Genomic DNA, 16,480 nt, shown 5'->3' with positions numbered 1-16,480 from the left:
CCCTATACCAATATTTCAACAGTACAAATAAATGGCCACTGCCCTCACTTATAATTGGCCTTTGTAGCAAGGAGCACATGAAAGGGCAATGCATACAAAACAAAATCAAGGAAATTCCCAGCTCAACTTACCGACCAGCCTGCAACCAACCAAATTATCCTGTCTAACAATATCCATTAAAAACAGGGGTTTAATCTGCGCAAATGTGTGCCGTAATGAGTAAGCACAAAAGTGTGAAACACATCTACTGATCAGTTCTGGGCTATGTGAATGTCTTCATGTAACTTTTTAATAGATATCGAATAAAGAAACACTTTTATCCTTGGATGTGCCACATTTTTCTCGTTCTTCATGTACACAGTTGGCTGCTGAACAAGCAGGCACCCAGGCTTGTCTTGACAGCCCGGGATTTCACAGGCAGCCTTTGAGCGGTGATTACCCCGTTATACTTTTCCTTTAGGCTGGTCAGTAAGTTGAGCTGGGAATTTCTTTGGTTTGGTTTTGTATGCGTTGCCCTTTCATGTGCTCCTTGCTGCAAATGCCATTTGTTTGTAGAATTCAGAATTAACAAGTATATTTTTTGGTTGGATGGGTGGTTTAAACCAAAGCCCAAACAAATCAAAACAGCTGCCCATCAGTGATTATGGAAGTAAAATTCATAAGAAAGTACTGAAATGATGTTCACCTACCCAGTGTTTCTCAACCTTTTTTTTCAGTCAAGGCACCCTTTAAAAATTATGGAAAAATTTGAGGCACCCTTTAAAAATGATGGACAGTCTCGAGGCACCCCGTTCTAAAATGCGAAAACTATTATAATAGTTTTACATAATACAGCAACAGCTACAAGTCCAAGTAGGACTCCCTACATAAGAGGCGATTTATCCTTCCGAAGCAAATACACTTTTGTAAACTGGTACTGGCTAGTATTCCAACGTTTCTCCATCACTCAGCTAATGTGACCCCACCGCTGATGGAGAGGGGCAGGGGAGGGTCAAACAAGGACGCTATGCAGGCGACTGACCTCCTCTTTATCAACTGATACCATTGGTCGTTTGGACGCCGGCAGCTAGAAGGCTGTGAGGCTGCTTTCACACTGGGGCGTCTGCGGTAAAGAGCCGATATTTTTAGGGGTGCTTTACCGTCGTTTTGCAGAGGTTTTAACCCCCGCTAGTGGCCCAAAAAGGGCTAAAACGACCCGTAAAGCGCCGCTACTACGGCGTTGCCCATTCACTTCAATGGGCAGGGACGGTTTAGGAGCGGTGTATACACCGCTCCTTCACCGTTCCAAAGATGCTGCTTGCAGGAATTTTTTTTAACGTTCTGCCAGCGCTTTTTTTTTAGCCCAAAAAGCGCCAGAAAAACGCTTCAGTGTGAAAGGGTCCAATGGTGCATAATACAAATCTGTGACTTAGTGTAACTAAAAGACAGCCTTCATCCACACTACAGCTTGTATACAATTTTTGGGCAATTTTTAGGCATTTGGCCAAGGCACCCCTGAAGAAACCTCAAGGTACCCTGGTTGAAAAAGGCTGACCTATATTATTAAAGTTTTACTACATGTACAAATCTAAGGTTGTATTACTTAGCCTGAACTGAAAACAATGTACATACACATTTTTTTTTAAATCGAATTGACTGCTAAAGAGGATTTTTGATCTATAAAGCATAAACATCGAATGCTGGTTTTCCAGCATAACCTTTCACGAGAAGCTGGTCCTTAGACTGGCTTCTGTTGAACAGACAGCGATACACATGAACCGAATGTCAGCCAGTTCCTGCTGAACCAGCCGATTTGTGGTCTGTGTATACCAGCTTTTAAACCATGTCTTTTTTTATATCTGTCTGGAGCTTAGCTTTAAGTCTTAATACAAAATTGTAGTGCCTTTTATGGCATATCGCCACCAATTAGTGAGTTGCTGCTCTGCCAGAAAATCCTAAGAATTGTAAAATCAGTTAAAAAAATAAAAATAAATAATAAATGTGTGCGCAGTTTAGTTGCTTTGAATAATAAAACATCTGCTGAAGGCTAAGCAGGAAACTAAAATACGTGTCAATTCATTGAGTGGAAAAGGGATTTGCCTTGAATGCATGGATCCTTTGTGTGTGGCAGCTCACATCACTATTCATCTGCACAAGATAATTGTGCTACCGGCAGCTCCAAACAAAATTACCTGCTCCAGCTCCTAAAGACACTTTCTAAAACCATATTACCACCATTTACTGTCAATCCTCTCCTATTTATCTGTGCCCTGCTTATTTATAGAAGGATGCAGTTCAAGATATTTATAGTGTGCCTCTTGTAAGTGATGTATAGAGGCCCAAGCAGCCACCAGCAGCAATACAGTATGAAATCTCCATGAGAGCGTTCTAATCACAACATGGCTGAAACAGTCAAGGACATTACAAGGACTCCGCTGTGAAGCATTATAAACCCTGGCAATGCTCAAGTGCTGATACAAGCATAGGAATGACATGGCATTGTTGCAAAGTGCTTGTAGAAATAACTACACTTTGTTAGACAATAGTGCTAATACAGGCAATGTGAAATAGAAAAGGAATAAAAAAAAAGGTCAAACAGTTTATTTTTGAACAAAAAAAAAAACTCCTTGCATTGATTTCCTAGGAAGCTCCCAAACTGTGCTTTGTATTCCACTGAAATTACTTTGGTAATTTATAAACACTGTAATACTACTGGCCATGTTTATTTACATCATTACTCGATTAGAGTGCCCATAACGAATTTCAAGTGGATCTATACTCTCCATGTATAAATAGCAAGAGAAGCTTTATGAGAGAAATACATAGGCTGCCATTGCTTATCTCTCCTTTTGAAAACCAGCTTGCAGTGGGCAGGTGACCGCACTGTATTTATTGATTTTTAAGCCTAGTACACATGATGAGATTATCGGACGAATGATCGTCCGTTTTTTCCTTGCATACTAGTCTCCATATCGAAAAAGGATTAGGTTACTAAAGTACGAAAATTCTCATACGATAGAATAAAAATTCGGAAGTGATGTAATGTATTTGTGTTGTCTTTTCAGACGAAAAATGTACTTATTAAAGAAAAGTCATACAATCTGGTATCATATGAGAAAAATGTTCGTGTTTGTCCCTTTGGAAAATTTCTGACGAAAGCTGTGTACTAAAGACCAGATTATCGTACGATCGCTTCGAAAGCAGTGTTTTTAGTACAATTTCCTGATCATGTGTACGGGCCTTAAGTTACCTCCACCTATAACTGAAATATGACTTGACTGGGATGATATTTTAATCAAAAATATTTTAGGATGTTTTACATACCCTGAGCAAATCATCTATTCTGCCTTCTTTTTTCTCCAGATCCTGATTTTTATTACTTTCTAATGCAGCAAGTTTCATCATTGTAAGATCCGTCTAAAAGAAACACAAAAACAGTTACAAAAAATAAATATTATAATATTATATATATATATATATATAAAAATCATATTAGCAGAAGTGTAGAAGTGTTTTTATCAATGGACAGAAGTTTATTAGACACTACAATTTTGCTACAACCATTGAGTATAAAGATAGACATGGTGGAATATTGTGTGTGTGTAGGCACACACATTATATTATATATATATATATATATATATATATATATATATATATATATATATATATATATAAAAAAACACAAAGCGATTTGGTAAATAATAATGATAAAAAATACATTGCACCTAAATACTCACTTGTATTAGTTTATATGATAATTGTTTTGTGGGCGTTAGAAGATGGTCCGCAAATGCTAATGCAGTAGGAGAAGGACTATTCTGTCGAACCTAAAGAAAAGACAAAGTCGGTTTGATTAATTTTCTAGACCTGATATTTTTAGCATGTTGAAATGTTACAAAACATATACCAATAAAAAGTTAAAAGCTAAACTTCAGAGTAATGTCTAAATACAGTGATAACCCATAGAAGCCTGCTCTCCAAACAATACATTAAAGTGATGATGCTTTAAAAGCTAGGTTCGCAATATATGCGGGTGTGGGACTAGATGTAATTGCAGTTTCCCGCACCAAAAATGCACTGTTCTTAGCAGATGCACATGGGGTGCCATTAATTCGGAATGGCATCCCCATACACAGGAAATCAAATCACTTTTTCCCCATGCTGGGAACCACATAGCAATATGCAGTTGTACGAAAAGGTGCATAGACCTTTCCCCTGTGTTTTCCATAGGTACAGCAGCCCAGTCTAATGAATAGGCTGCTGTACTCGCACACATGCAAGAGAAGCCGAAATAGTGTGAACCTAGCCTTACCCATTACAGGCAGTCCCCAAGATCGACTCTTACGAACAGACCTCAATGCTGGCCGCTGGTGCTGGATATCCCCGAGAAAATATCTTGCCGAGCCGGACACATCCCACACTGCAGTACTACATGTACTGCATGGCCAGAAGAGCCCCAGATAACATAACTGCACGCCCAGAAGCGCCCGGAACATCCTACATCCCTGCACAGGCTGAAGTTACACTTAAAAATCCACAGTTCCAACTTACACACAAATTCCACAAACCTCCAGTCCCCATTGTGTTCGTGATGCGGGGATCGCCTGTATCTATCAAGCAGAAGGGTAACAAAAACGCAACAAGGAATAGTAGCATCACCGTTCTGGCTAAAGGGAGAAGTTTAGATGTGTGTACCATAAATCTGATTGAACAGAATTACAAATCTGCTGCCAGGTAAAAGTTATATGGTTTTCACCTGCACATTTAGCAATTTGTTTTTATCAAAGTGACCATAGGCGACAGATCTTTGGCACTTCCAATACAAGTGCTGCTTTCACGAATTGAGCTATGTATACTGTAAATAATGTGCAGTATCTCCTACAGTGATGTTAAATCACATTGGAATATCACGTCTATTGGTGACGGATTGCTCATTGCACTATAACTGTGGATAAGCTTTACAAGTCTAAATACATTTTAAATCCCAGACTGAACCAAGACTTGAAGTTGCCAGATCACCAGTAGGCTCTGGAATTTGGCTCTTTTGCATGTTCCTGTAAACAAGTAGCTGCTCTCTGGCTGGCGGTGTTGAACACCATTTTGCAACAATTAACCTGGAAATAACTGCATGACAAGTTACATGCTGATATAGTGGTATAAACTAAAAGCTTTTCATCAGTTTATACGGCAAGAGACAAATGACGACGGTTATCTTTTGCTAGTCATTATGTGCTATTGAATTCATTTTACTTGAAAAATCAAAATCTAAATGTATGATAAAATGCCATATGCCAAATGTACCATAGGTATGGGCATGACGTTTTCAACGAATATGCATTTTTTCCATCATATACTTAAATCTGGACAGGAAATATTTTGTACTCACAGGGGTCGTGTGCATTTTGGTGATCTTTGTGTATTTCTTCCAGATCTGTGCAGTAACCCTGTGTGAAACTTTACCTCTATATAGGCGTTTCCTATAATAAAGACCAGTCACTGCTGCTCTCTCTTTGTACAGGGTGACCAGTCTTGTCCCCACCTCCATCTGTAGCTTTCTCCAGGCAGTCTGTAGTGGGAACTCCTCCCACAGCTCTGCTCTCTGCATAGGCTATGTACAGCACAGGTCATATTTGGGGTTGTAAGAGTATTTAGTGCGCACAAAGTGGATTTATATACTTTGAGGTTATTGAGGAAAATATTTTAAGGATAAGTTTATCTTCCTGATCATGTTAGACCCATATTTAGGGTGCAACATGTAGCATGATTAGCAACACACACTTTGACACCCAGCCAGGGTTCTTCTTCAACTTCTTTAGGGATCCCTGAAGAAGTCAGTAGTGTAATATGTAGGGCAGAGTGCCGAAACCTGTCAACTTGCAGTTCGCAAAGTAGAGGGGGAAAGCGTTAGCAGTACCAGCCGGCGGTCTTCAAACCCTGGATCCTGGGCAGTGCAGCGGTGAGCAGTGTGACCTCCTCTTTGGTTTAATCAATGACTTTTCACATTTTAATTGTGAATGCATTACAATGAAGGTTTTATGGTTATATTTACTAAAACAGAGAACATTTTGGATATTTATCGGTTAGAGGCTGTCCCAGCCTTAATGGGAACTATGCGCGGTAGACCTTTTATGATTTAAAGTGTTTGTTACCCCAACATTTCATATTCCTGATATGTGTCTGCTATAGCATGTACTTGTATGAAAAAGTATCCTGTCATCTTTGTATTGCTTCCTTTATGTGAAATCCCTGTTGTTCCTGCCTGTCCCTCTGCTTTCCTATTAAAAACTAACCACGCTAAAGAGAGCACACCACGGTCAGTTCTCGAGCTGTGCTGGGAACTCAGCCCGATCTCCTCCAATGATCAGTCCTGACACCCCCCCCCCCCCCCCCAACAGCCATTTCCTGGGAAGCTCAGTGTACTGTTGCTGCTCCTCCCTCCAACACTTATGCAGCTGGGAACAGAGGTAATGTGATACTTTTTAAAAAAAGGGGAAAAAAGTATTTATGTTTTTTTAATATCTATACACAAATGATTTGCCTTTAATTTCTATTTTAAACTGAATGGGTTGTTTTACAAGGTCATTATTTACAATCACTTTAAAGGTCCAACATTTAAGGTGAGTGTAGGTCCATCAGTGGGGTGGTGGTGGTTGCATGCACAGATTTGTTCTTTCACAAGCACCTACAGAGTTGAACATTGTGGAGAAGGTTTTTGGTTTCACATGGACTTATGGACAATTTACTCACGCGCACGGTTATACATTTTTGATTTATTTTGTTGCTTTATAGCATGGTACCCCTCCTTTTCTACATGTATACCAGGTTTATTAATTTAATAATAATTAAAAAAAAAAAAAAAAAAAAAAAAAAAAAAAAAACCTTTACGACCACTTTAGACCCCTTTCACACTTGTGTGACTTGTCCTGCGACTTGGGACTGCAAAGTTGCATGACAAGTCATACCCCATGATTTCCAATGAGTACCATTCATATCTGTGCCACTTTAAAGTAGTCCCTGCACTACTTTGGACTGACTTTTATGCGACTTGAGGTCCACAGACCTCAAGTTTACACAGGCATTGCTTCAAGTTGCATCAAAATCACTGCAAAAATCGTGGCAAAAATCACGCAACTTTCAGGTTGTACAAGTGTGAAAGGGGCCTTAACTTCACAGATATGCATGGTTTACTTTGTTAGGACTGACCATTAAATGTAAAACAACAAACTTAACTGATTTTTATATAACACGTCACAAACCACAAATTGATTACACTTCGTATTTGTAGCTGCAACACTGTTCACATTAATATGGCAGAAGGGACTCAAAATCTTACAACCTCATGTATGAGGCAATAATATTTATTTGAAATAAAGCACCAAGCCAGGACTCACAGAAGATGAAGGGGTGGAATGTGAGTGAGAGTTCTGTGGAGACCGTATTGAAGGAGGTAGACCTCTTACAGGACTGGAGCCATTCCCACCTTGGTACTGAGAAGACAAAAACAGCAAAGTTATTATACAAAGCAGACAGTGAAGGAATTGAGGGGAAATCTCCAGAACAGGTATACAGAAAATAAAAACCAGACAGAGGTTCTAGCTTTCCTTTGCAAAAAAAGCAAACAAAAAAGGTTTTGGCTGAAGCTGATCTTTAAATTAGGTCACAATGTGTGTTTTAAGATGAAGTACACTCATTCATCATGTGCCCCTCCTCTGTAACATTGCAATTTACCGCAAGTAATACATATTGGAAGATACTGTCTGAAATTGTTTCATAATGCACCAATTTCAATCTATTAAAAATGAATTCTACTAAATAATAAACTTTTTTTAAAGTAAAAGGCACATCTAAAGCAATTTTTATTTTTGCGGGGGTAGGAAAGTGTTGAAATCCTTCTTGTTATCTGCGGGGTGGGAGATGAGCGATCAGAGGTGTTTGATTACTCAGTTCTCACTGCAGAGCTGATGGGGGACAGATGCAGCATCAAATCTATGCTGCATCCACCTAGGTGATTATTCATTTTTTCACAAAATCCATACTCTCTTTTAACCCTCATGCACACAGGCTGTTAAAAAAACGTTATGAAAACGCCAGTATCTTTGCAGTGATTTTTTTTAACTTTTTTCAGCTTTTTTAAGCGTTTTTGCAATAGCGTTTTTGAGCGTTTTTCCGCGTTAGCGTTTTTGAGCGTTTTTTTTTTTTTTTCAAATTTTTTTCTTTTTTTTCCAATGGATCAAAAACGCTAAAAAACGTTGGTGAATGACGTTTTTGAGCGTTTTTCAGCGTTAGAGCGTTTTTACAGCTGAAAAACGTCTTTCAGAACCCACTGGTCCTGGGTTTTTTTTACAGCTTAAAAACGCCTATGCCACTTGCAGCTCAAAAACGCCTAGGTGGGCATGAAGCCATAGACTAACATAGACAGGCCTTTTTAAGCTGCAAAAAAAGCTCAAAAAAGCAGCTGTAAAAACGTCCGTGTGCATGAGGACTTAAGCTGACCCATGCACTTGTAGATTTTTGTGTAAATATTTTTACGAAAAATCTCATCAGCACATTCGATAATGCCATCAGACTTGATAAATGTAAAAGTACTCCAAATTTTAGTTTGCTTTTAACATTTCTTTTGGAATTAATGGAATTTTCCCAATGAAAACCACATTCACTTAGAATTTTTTTTATTCAAGACAATTTTCCATCCTGTTGCTCCGATTTATTTCATTTCATTTCATTTCAACTATAGTTGAAAAAAGATCCTAAATTTAACACCATTAACGATTAGAAATTCCAAAATCAACACTTTTTTTTCTAATAAAATTCTACTCATGTGTGGCCAGCTTACACCTGGGAGTCCCAGCATATCCTGCCTTCTCCATATTATGTTTGAAAACATATAAAATAAGAAAAACTGAAATATCACATTAGTATAAGTATTTAGTATTTGCAACAACACTTGATATTTAGCTCAGGTGACTCTCATTTCTTTTAATCATTTTTTAGATGTTTCTACGCCTTGATTGCAGTCCACCTGTGGCAAATTAAATTGATTGGACATAATTTGGAAAGGCACACAACTCTATAAAAGGCCTCACAGCTGACCAGGCATACTGGATCAGAGCAAAAAAGATCAAAAGGAACTGCCTGCAGAGCTCAGATAGGATTACTGCAATGCACAGATTTGGGGAAGGCTACCAAAAAATGTTTGCAGCAATGAAGGTTCCCAAGAGCACAGTGGCCTCCATAATATCTCAACTGGAAGAAGTTTGGCACAACCAGGACTTTTCCAAGAGCTGGTCACCCAGCCCAACTGACCAATTGGGGGAGAAGAGCCTTAATAAGATAAGTGACCAAGAACCCAATAGTCACTCTGACTGAGCTCCAGAGATCCTGTGTGGAGATGGAGTTCCAGAAGGACAACCATCACTGCAGCCCTCCACCGATCTGGGCTTTATAGACTGGCTTGAAGGAAGCCTCTCCTCAGTGCAAAACACATGAAAGTCCACTTGGCGTTTGCAAAAAAGCATCTGAAAGACTCTCAGACTAATGCAGCATACACACGACCGGACTTTATGGCATACTTGGTTCGGCGGACCAGAGTCCGGCAGACAATTCGATCGTGTGTGGACTTTTTTTCCCCAAAAGTTTGACGGACCTAGAAATGAAACATGTTTCGAATCTTTTCGACGGACTCGAGTCCGGTTGAAAAGTCCGCTCGTCTGTATGCTAGTCTGACGGACAAAAACAGACGCTAGGGCAGCTATTGGCTACTGGCTATCAATTTCCTTGTTTTAGTCCGGTCGTACGTCATCATGTACGAATCCGTCGGACTTTGGTTGATCGTGTGTAGGCAAGTCCGTTCATTCGGAAAGTCAGTTGAAAAGTCCGCAGGACAAAGTCTGCCGTAAAGTCCACTCATGTGTACGCGGCATGAGGAACAAGATTCTCTGGTCTGATGAAACCAAGATTGAACTGTTTGGCCTCAATTCTAAATGTTACATCTGGAGGAAACCAGGCACTGCTCATCACCTGCCCGTCCAGTTAGCATGGTGGTGGCAACATCATGCGATAGGTGTGTTTCAGCAGTAGGGACTGGGAGACTGGTGAGGGTTAAGAGAAATCTGCATGGAGCAAAGTATAGAGATATCCTCCATGAAAACCTGTTCCACAGCACTCAGGACCTCAGACTGGCCTGAAGGTTCACCTTCCGACAAGGATACTAAGCACACAGCCAAGGCAACTCAGGAGGGGCTTAGGGACAACTCAATGTCTTAGAGTGGCCCAGCTAGAGCCCTGACTTGAACCCTATTGAACATCTCTGGAGAGACCTAAAAATGGCTTTCAACTGACAGGCCCCATTTAACCTGACTGAGCTTGAGAAGAATTGCGAAAAGGACAGAAAATCCCCCAATCCAGGTCTGCAAAGCTTGTCACGTCATACCCAAAAAGACTTGAGGATGTGTCCAAAGGTGCTTCAAAAAGCACAGAGTAAAGGGTCTGAATCCTTAAAGCAGTTGTATACCCGCTGTCTTTTTTTTTTTTTTTTTTTTCTACACCTGCAAGGGAAAAGGCATAATGAGCTAGTATGCACCGCATACTAGCTCATTATGAGATACTTACCTTAGAACAAGGCGCCGGCATCTCACCTGGTCCATGCCGAGGGAGCTGACATCTCCCCTCGGCATGTCTTCCGGGTATCGCGGCTCCGGCGCTGTGAGTGGCCGGAGCCGCGATGTCGTCACTCCCGCGCATGCGCGTGGGAGACTTCTGCCCGGCAAGCTCTGGAGTTTGCTGGGCTGTCAGCCGAGAATCCCCTGTGCGCATGCGCCGCTGCAGTCAGCGGCTCATTGCGAGGGGAATATCTCCTAAACCTTACAGGTTTAGGAGATATTTTTTTACCTACAGGTAAGCCTTATTATAGGCTTACCTGTAGGGAAAAGTTAAAAATAAAAGGTATACAACCGCTTTAAAGAGGAACTGCAGTCTGCCCACATAATTTGTAATAAAAACATCTTTGCCATTCTGAAGCTTTCCTTCAACCACTTTGCATATTCTTTTATATATACTGCGATTCTGTACTTGCCAAATATGCTGCAGAAATCTCCCTCCACTGAGTATGGCTGCAACCATTTTAACTGTGGGCAGCTGAAGCTGTTGCCTGTTCACTTCCTGGATTTACACAGAGGCACACCTCCAGGTCTGCATCTCTCATTGGCCCTCTTATAACTCACCCCCCCCCCCCCCCTCCATTCCTGGCAAACTCTCACCAGAGTGGGAAAGAGAGCTGTGCATGATGTCATAAGCCTAGGCTTTTTACCAGACAAGAAACAGAAAGTGGGCTGTATAAGGTTTTTACTGGCAATAAAAAAAAAAAAAGTTTTACTATCCAAAGTTAAAACAACAAGGGCAGAAGATTTAATAGATGGAAAGATGAAAAAATGACTGAAGATCCGCTTTAAGTACATGTGATATTTCAGTTATTTCTTATTGAAGTAACAATGTCATGTAAGACACAATCAATGAACAATAATGTAGACAGAAGTGAAACTGAGTACAAACACAAAGTGCCTTTCCTTCAAAACGTTCATAAGCACAAGACCTTTGAATATTAAACATAGAAATCTCAAAATAAGATGTGCTTGGTGGGAATACTGATATAAGAGAACATGAAAAAATGCAAGTCATTAACTGCAGGCTCGAGAAATAGATCTCTGATCAACTAGGTACCGGTTGCGTATTGTCCCATCAAGCTACTTTGAAATGTAATATTGGGAATGACTATGTCACAGGGAAAAAGAAATATGGCGGAAGGAAAAGAGGAAAGGGGGGGTAAGGATAAATGGAGAAGGGAGGGAAGGAGCCAATAAAACGGGAACTCCTGTGTACATTTCTACCAATATCATCAGCATAGAACTACATGTTCCGTCTAAGCATCTTGCAGTTATCAAAGAAACCAAACCAGCAAAAAAAATCATGAGAAAAAAAAAAGTAGAGGAAAGGGAAGAAAGAGAAAAAAATGAAGGGAAGGAGGGCCAGCCAGAGGTGCCTTAAGTTGTAGATAAATCTAGTATCCATGGATCTCATGTCACATCAAATTTCTTAGTAGATTTGTGAAGGATACAGGTAAGTCTATCATTAACCATGATCCAGTTAAGTTTATTCTTCACATAGTCAAGGGGAACCATCGCCTGCTTCCAATATTTAGCAATAGTTATTCTAGCTGCCAAGGACTTATATTTAATTAGTGTCGTCAATTTTTTGGGGACCTCATCAGAAAACTTTAGAAAAAGTGCTGGTTCCGGGGATCTACATATAATAACCGATTCCCAACCATCTCGCGTACATTTACTGCGGCACAATGGCACCGTTGCGCGAAACCCCGTATATATACAGGTTTCCTTTAAGAGCTGCCAGAGGGCACGCTCGTGCCCGCTGCACACCGGGGGGACCTGATTCGTGTGGCCGGCGGTCACGGCCGGCAACGCGCAATCGTGTGCACGAGCGCCAGCACAGAGATTTGTGTGTGTAAACACACAAATCCCTGTGCTGTCAGAATAAAGGAGACATGTCATTTGTTCCTCGTAAGTAGGAACAGCTAAATGTCTCCTCTCCTACTCAGTCCTATCCCCATACAGTTAGAACACGCCCAGGGAACACACAGTTAACCCCTTGATCGCCCCCTAGTGTTAACCCCATTCCCTACCAGTGTCATTTACATAGTAATCAGTGCATTTTTATGGCACTGATTGCTGTATAAATGTCAATGGTCCCAAAAATGTGTCAAAAGTGTCCGAACTGTCCGCCGTAATGTTACAACACTGCTAAAAATTGCAGATCACCGCCATTACTAGTAAAAAAATAATAAAAATGCCATAAATCTTTTCCATAGTTTGTAGAAGCTATAACTTTTGCGCAAACCAATCAATATACACTTATTGTGATTTTTTTTAACCAAAAATATGTAGAAGAATATATATTGGCCTAAACTGATGAAGAAATTTATTTTTTAAAAACATTTTTGGGAATATTTATTATAGCAAAAAGTAAAAAAAAAATTTTCAAAATTGTCGTTTTTTTTAGCGCAAAAAATAAAAACCGCAGAGGTGATCAAATAGCACCAAAAGAAAGCTCTATTTGTGCGAAAAAAAAGACGCAAATTTTGTTTGGGTACAGCATTGCATGACCGCGCAATTACCAGTTAAATCGACGCAGTGCCAAATTGTAAAAAGTGCTCTGGTTAGGAAGGGGGGTAAAACCTTACGGGGGATGAAGTGGTTAAACTCCCATCACAGAATACACCAGGTTAAATATTCAAATCTGAAATCTAGCGACTACAGTGCACTGCCACCAAACATGATACCTTGTATCCATCTAGCCACAACGTCTAAAGCAAGTGGGTGATGCAGACGGATGCATCCTTGCGACTCTGGTTGGTACCAAATACCAATGTAGAGAAGTGTTTTATAGTTTGCATTACTCAATTAGTGGTGTATTAATAGATATTTTGCATAAAGCACAGACAATATCTTACCAGTCAGATAATTCAAAAGTGGTATGCAAATCCCGTTCCCACTGAATCATGTAAGGGAGCTTAGCAATCGGGTCTGTAAGGTTAGCATATACCGTAGATACCTGTCCCCGTAAGAGGCCCTTCATTTGACAAGATAATTCAAAACTTGTAAGTGTAAGGGATCCATCTTACAGGTTAAGTTCAGATCATCTCATAGAAAAATGGGCAGATTCCCAAAAAGTTGGCATATAGTGACGACCCCAGACGGTACGCTATCAAAATATATATGATTTATTGGACATAAGACATTAATTTAAAAAAAAGTCAATTCAAAACCTCCACCAAACACCGCAAATAACAACGTGGTTATTGAAACATTTAAAATTTAACACATGCAGAAACAAGCAGCACAAAATCATACGAGCGGGTGAATATATCCTCTATCCACAGTGTGGCTAAAAAGATCAACAGGGAGATCAATATCGATCCCTCAGGAGGGGAAGTGGGGGTTGATCAGATAACACCACACATGGGCAGTGGATCGCCTGCTCAAAAAGAGTATCAATCTGAGGGAAGACAGGTATCTACATAATCATAAAGAGTAACAATATATATTAGACCAAACCCTCTTCTTGGAGATACAGGTAGGGGCTGAGAGATGGAAACAAGCCCTATGAAGTTTAGATCGTACAAAATACATAAGCTGATCAGTTATTTTTTTAATAAAATTCAGACATTTCTAAAATTCTGTTTTCGCTTTGTCATTATAGGGTCCTGAGTGTAGATTAATGAGGGAAAAAAATGAATTCAAACAACTGTAGTATTAGGCTGCAACATAAAATTGAATAAAAAGTAAAGGGGGTCAGAAAACTTTATGAATACACTGTAAATAATTACACAGATCTCACCAACAGAATCCTTTAGAGATCACCAAAATTAACAGTTGATTTAATTTTCTAGCACCTACCAATAACGGATAATCATTCGAGGTGCACTGACCATTCAAATAATGTTTTGCCTTTCCATTAATACAAGGGGTCCCCGGGTTACGAACGAGATAGGGACTGTAGGTTTGTTCTTAAGTCGAATTTGTTTGTAAGTCGGAACAGTACCTTTTTTAAGTACAAATCCAGTCTCAGAGTCAGGAAGTGAGATTAAATCCATCTAATGAGGATACAGACAGTATAATTTTTTTTATTTTAATTATTCTTTACTTTTTTTAATTACTTTGTTATTTTTTTTTTAATTTAATTGATACTGTATTTCTTATTTTTTTATTTTTTTATAAATTTTTTTTCACTTAACTTTATTGCTATCACACAGGAGAAAACAATTCCCTGTGTGATAGCAATTGGAGGTGACAGGTTCCCTTTATTGACCCTGTCACCTCCTAGCACTGCTAGATTTTCTGTCAGAGCTGAGAGGGGAGGAGCACAGCTCTCCCCTCTCACTCTTTACATGGCGGCAGGGACAGGAGGAACAGGCTGTTACAGGCTGCTCACCTGATGGCACAGCAGGGAGATGGATAGATGCTGTGTCCAGGCAGGCCGGCCGCGGTGCACCTCCGCGGGGCAGCGCTCGTAGGAAAGACCGGGGATCCTGGAGGCTTCACTAGGCCGGACAAGGCCGCGGTGACGTCACTCGGGCCCCGTTCGTAAGTAGGGGTCGTTCGTAAGTCGGATGTTCGTAGGTCGGGGACCCCCTGTACAAGTTTTCCAGAATGGAAAGACACATGCTTACTGTGCAACCATAAAAGCATATAGTAAACAACCTCCTGCAATCATAATAGTCAGGACCCACCAGAGTCCAAGATTCAAGATCTCCAAGATCAAGATTCAATTATACAGGAAGGTAAAATACTAGAGCCATGTACTGAGACAGGCAGGTTCTTTACACAAAGGTATTCCACCTGAACAATAAAACAGCACTCTAGTCATCCATTTCTATACCTATGAGTTCTTCCTCTACACTGGAATACACCAGTGTTATTGCAAATGGTGTGGTAGATGTGCTATCACAGATAAAGCACAGAATGATCACATTTTACCCTGTATAATAAAGTAATAATAAGGGAGCGATGGAATGAAAAACGGCAAATTACAGCCTTCCTTGCTGTCATCATAGGCACACTCCTAATAATCTTATACCTGCCAAGAACTCTAAATGAGAGATTAGGAATATGACAAGTTCCTTCTTGTCAAAACATTACTTTTTTTTTTTTCTTGAATCAAACATCAAAAAATAAAAAATCTTCCACATATCATTCAATCTTACAATTACAACCATCTATGGCAAGAAAAATGATGGAATGTTTAAAGTGGAGCTCTGGTCAAAACTTTTCAAAATCTTGGAGAGTTAGGAAGAATTTTAGCATACACTTATCGTTTGATCCCCGACGCTCTGCAAAGAAAATACCCAGTACTTTCAGGTGTGGAGGGGCATGCAACGTACCCATGTGAGAGTGCTGAACTAATCTCAAAACCAAAACACAAACCTGGGCTAGACTCCCGTTAGGTGTTATGGGTCGTATCCGTTTAATTAAAATATTACTGCCTAAGGTCCGTTGTGGCATGCCCCTATAAATATACCCCTGAAATTCTTTAAAACGCTAGGATCTATTCTGAACTCTCTCGCGTGGGGTCATGGTAGACATAAATTGCCCTGGACAGTTCTGAAAAACCCTGCATCCCTGGGGGGGGGGGGGGGGGGGAGCAGCTCTCCCCGATTTTCATGACTACTATTTGGCCTCTCAATGATCCCATTTTTATTATTTTGGCAAAGCAGATCTTCAACAATACCAGTCCTTGGTTTGCAATAATCCAGCACACACACACTGCTTCTATTCCTCTTCTGTTATTTTGCAGGGAAAACTAAACCCCGGGCCCCTTTGGCACAGAGATAGTATACTCGCCCACCACCAACATATCTGGGAGATTACCCTGCGTAAATTAAATGTTTTTACACCTCACTCACTTATGGTAGAATAGCGCCTACCTAAAC

The 16,480-nt window shown here is 40.2% G+C and overlaps 1 protein-coding gene across 6 annotated transcripts in view; it reads right to left on the bottom strand.

Annotated features, from left to right (window-relative positions):
- TLK1 (tousled like kinase 1) overlaps window positions 1–16,480 on the bottom strand; it is a 507,456-nt gene that overhangs the window by 44,913 nt on the left and 446,063 nt on the right. For all 6 annotated transcript variants that reach the window (XM_073633922.1, XM_073633919.1, XM_073633921.1 and 3 more), the window contains 3 exons: window positions 7,374–7,469; window positions 3,720–3,809; window positions 3,304–3,396 (listed from right to left, as the gene is read on the bottom strand). In XM_073633922.1, the coding sequence (XP_073490023.1) occupies window positions 3,304–3,396; window positions 3,720–3,809; window positions 7,374–7,469 (279 nt within the window). The remainder of the gene's footprint in view (window positions 1–3,303; window positions 3,397–3,719; window positions 3,810–7,373; window positions 7,470–16,480) is intronic.

Source organism: Aquarana catesbeiana, linkage group LG06 (assembly GCF_042186555.1).
Source record: "Aquarana catesbeiana isolate 2022-GZ linkage group LG06, ASM4218655v1, whole genome shotgun sequence".
Taxonomy (NCBI): Eukaryota; Metazoa; Chordata; class Amphibia; order Anura; family Ranidae; genus Aquarana; species Aquarana catesbeiana.
This window is presented reverse-complemented; position numbering and strand designations above follow the sequence as displayed.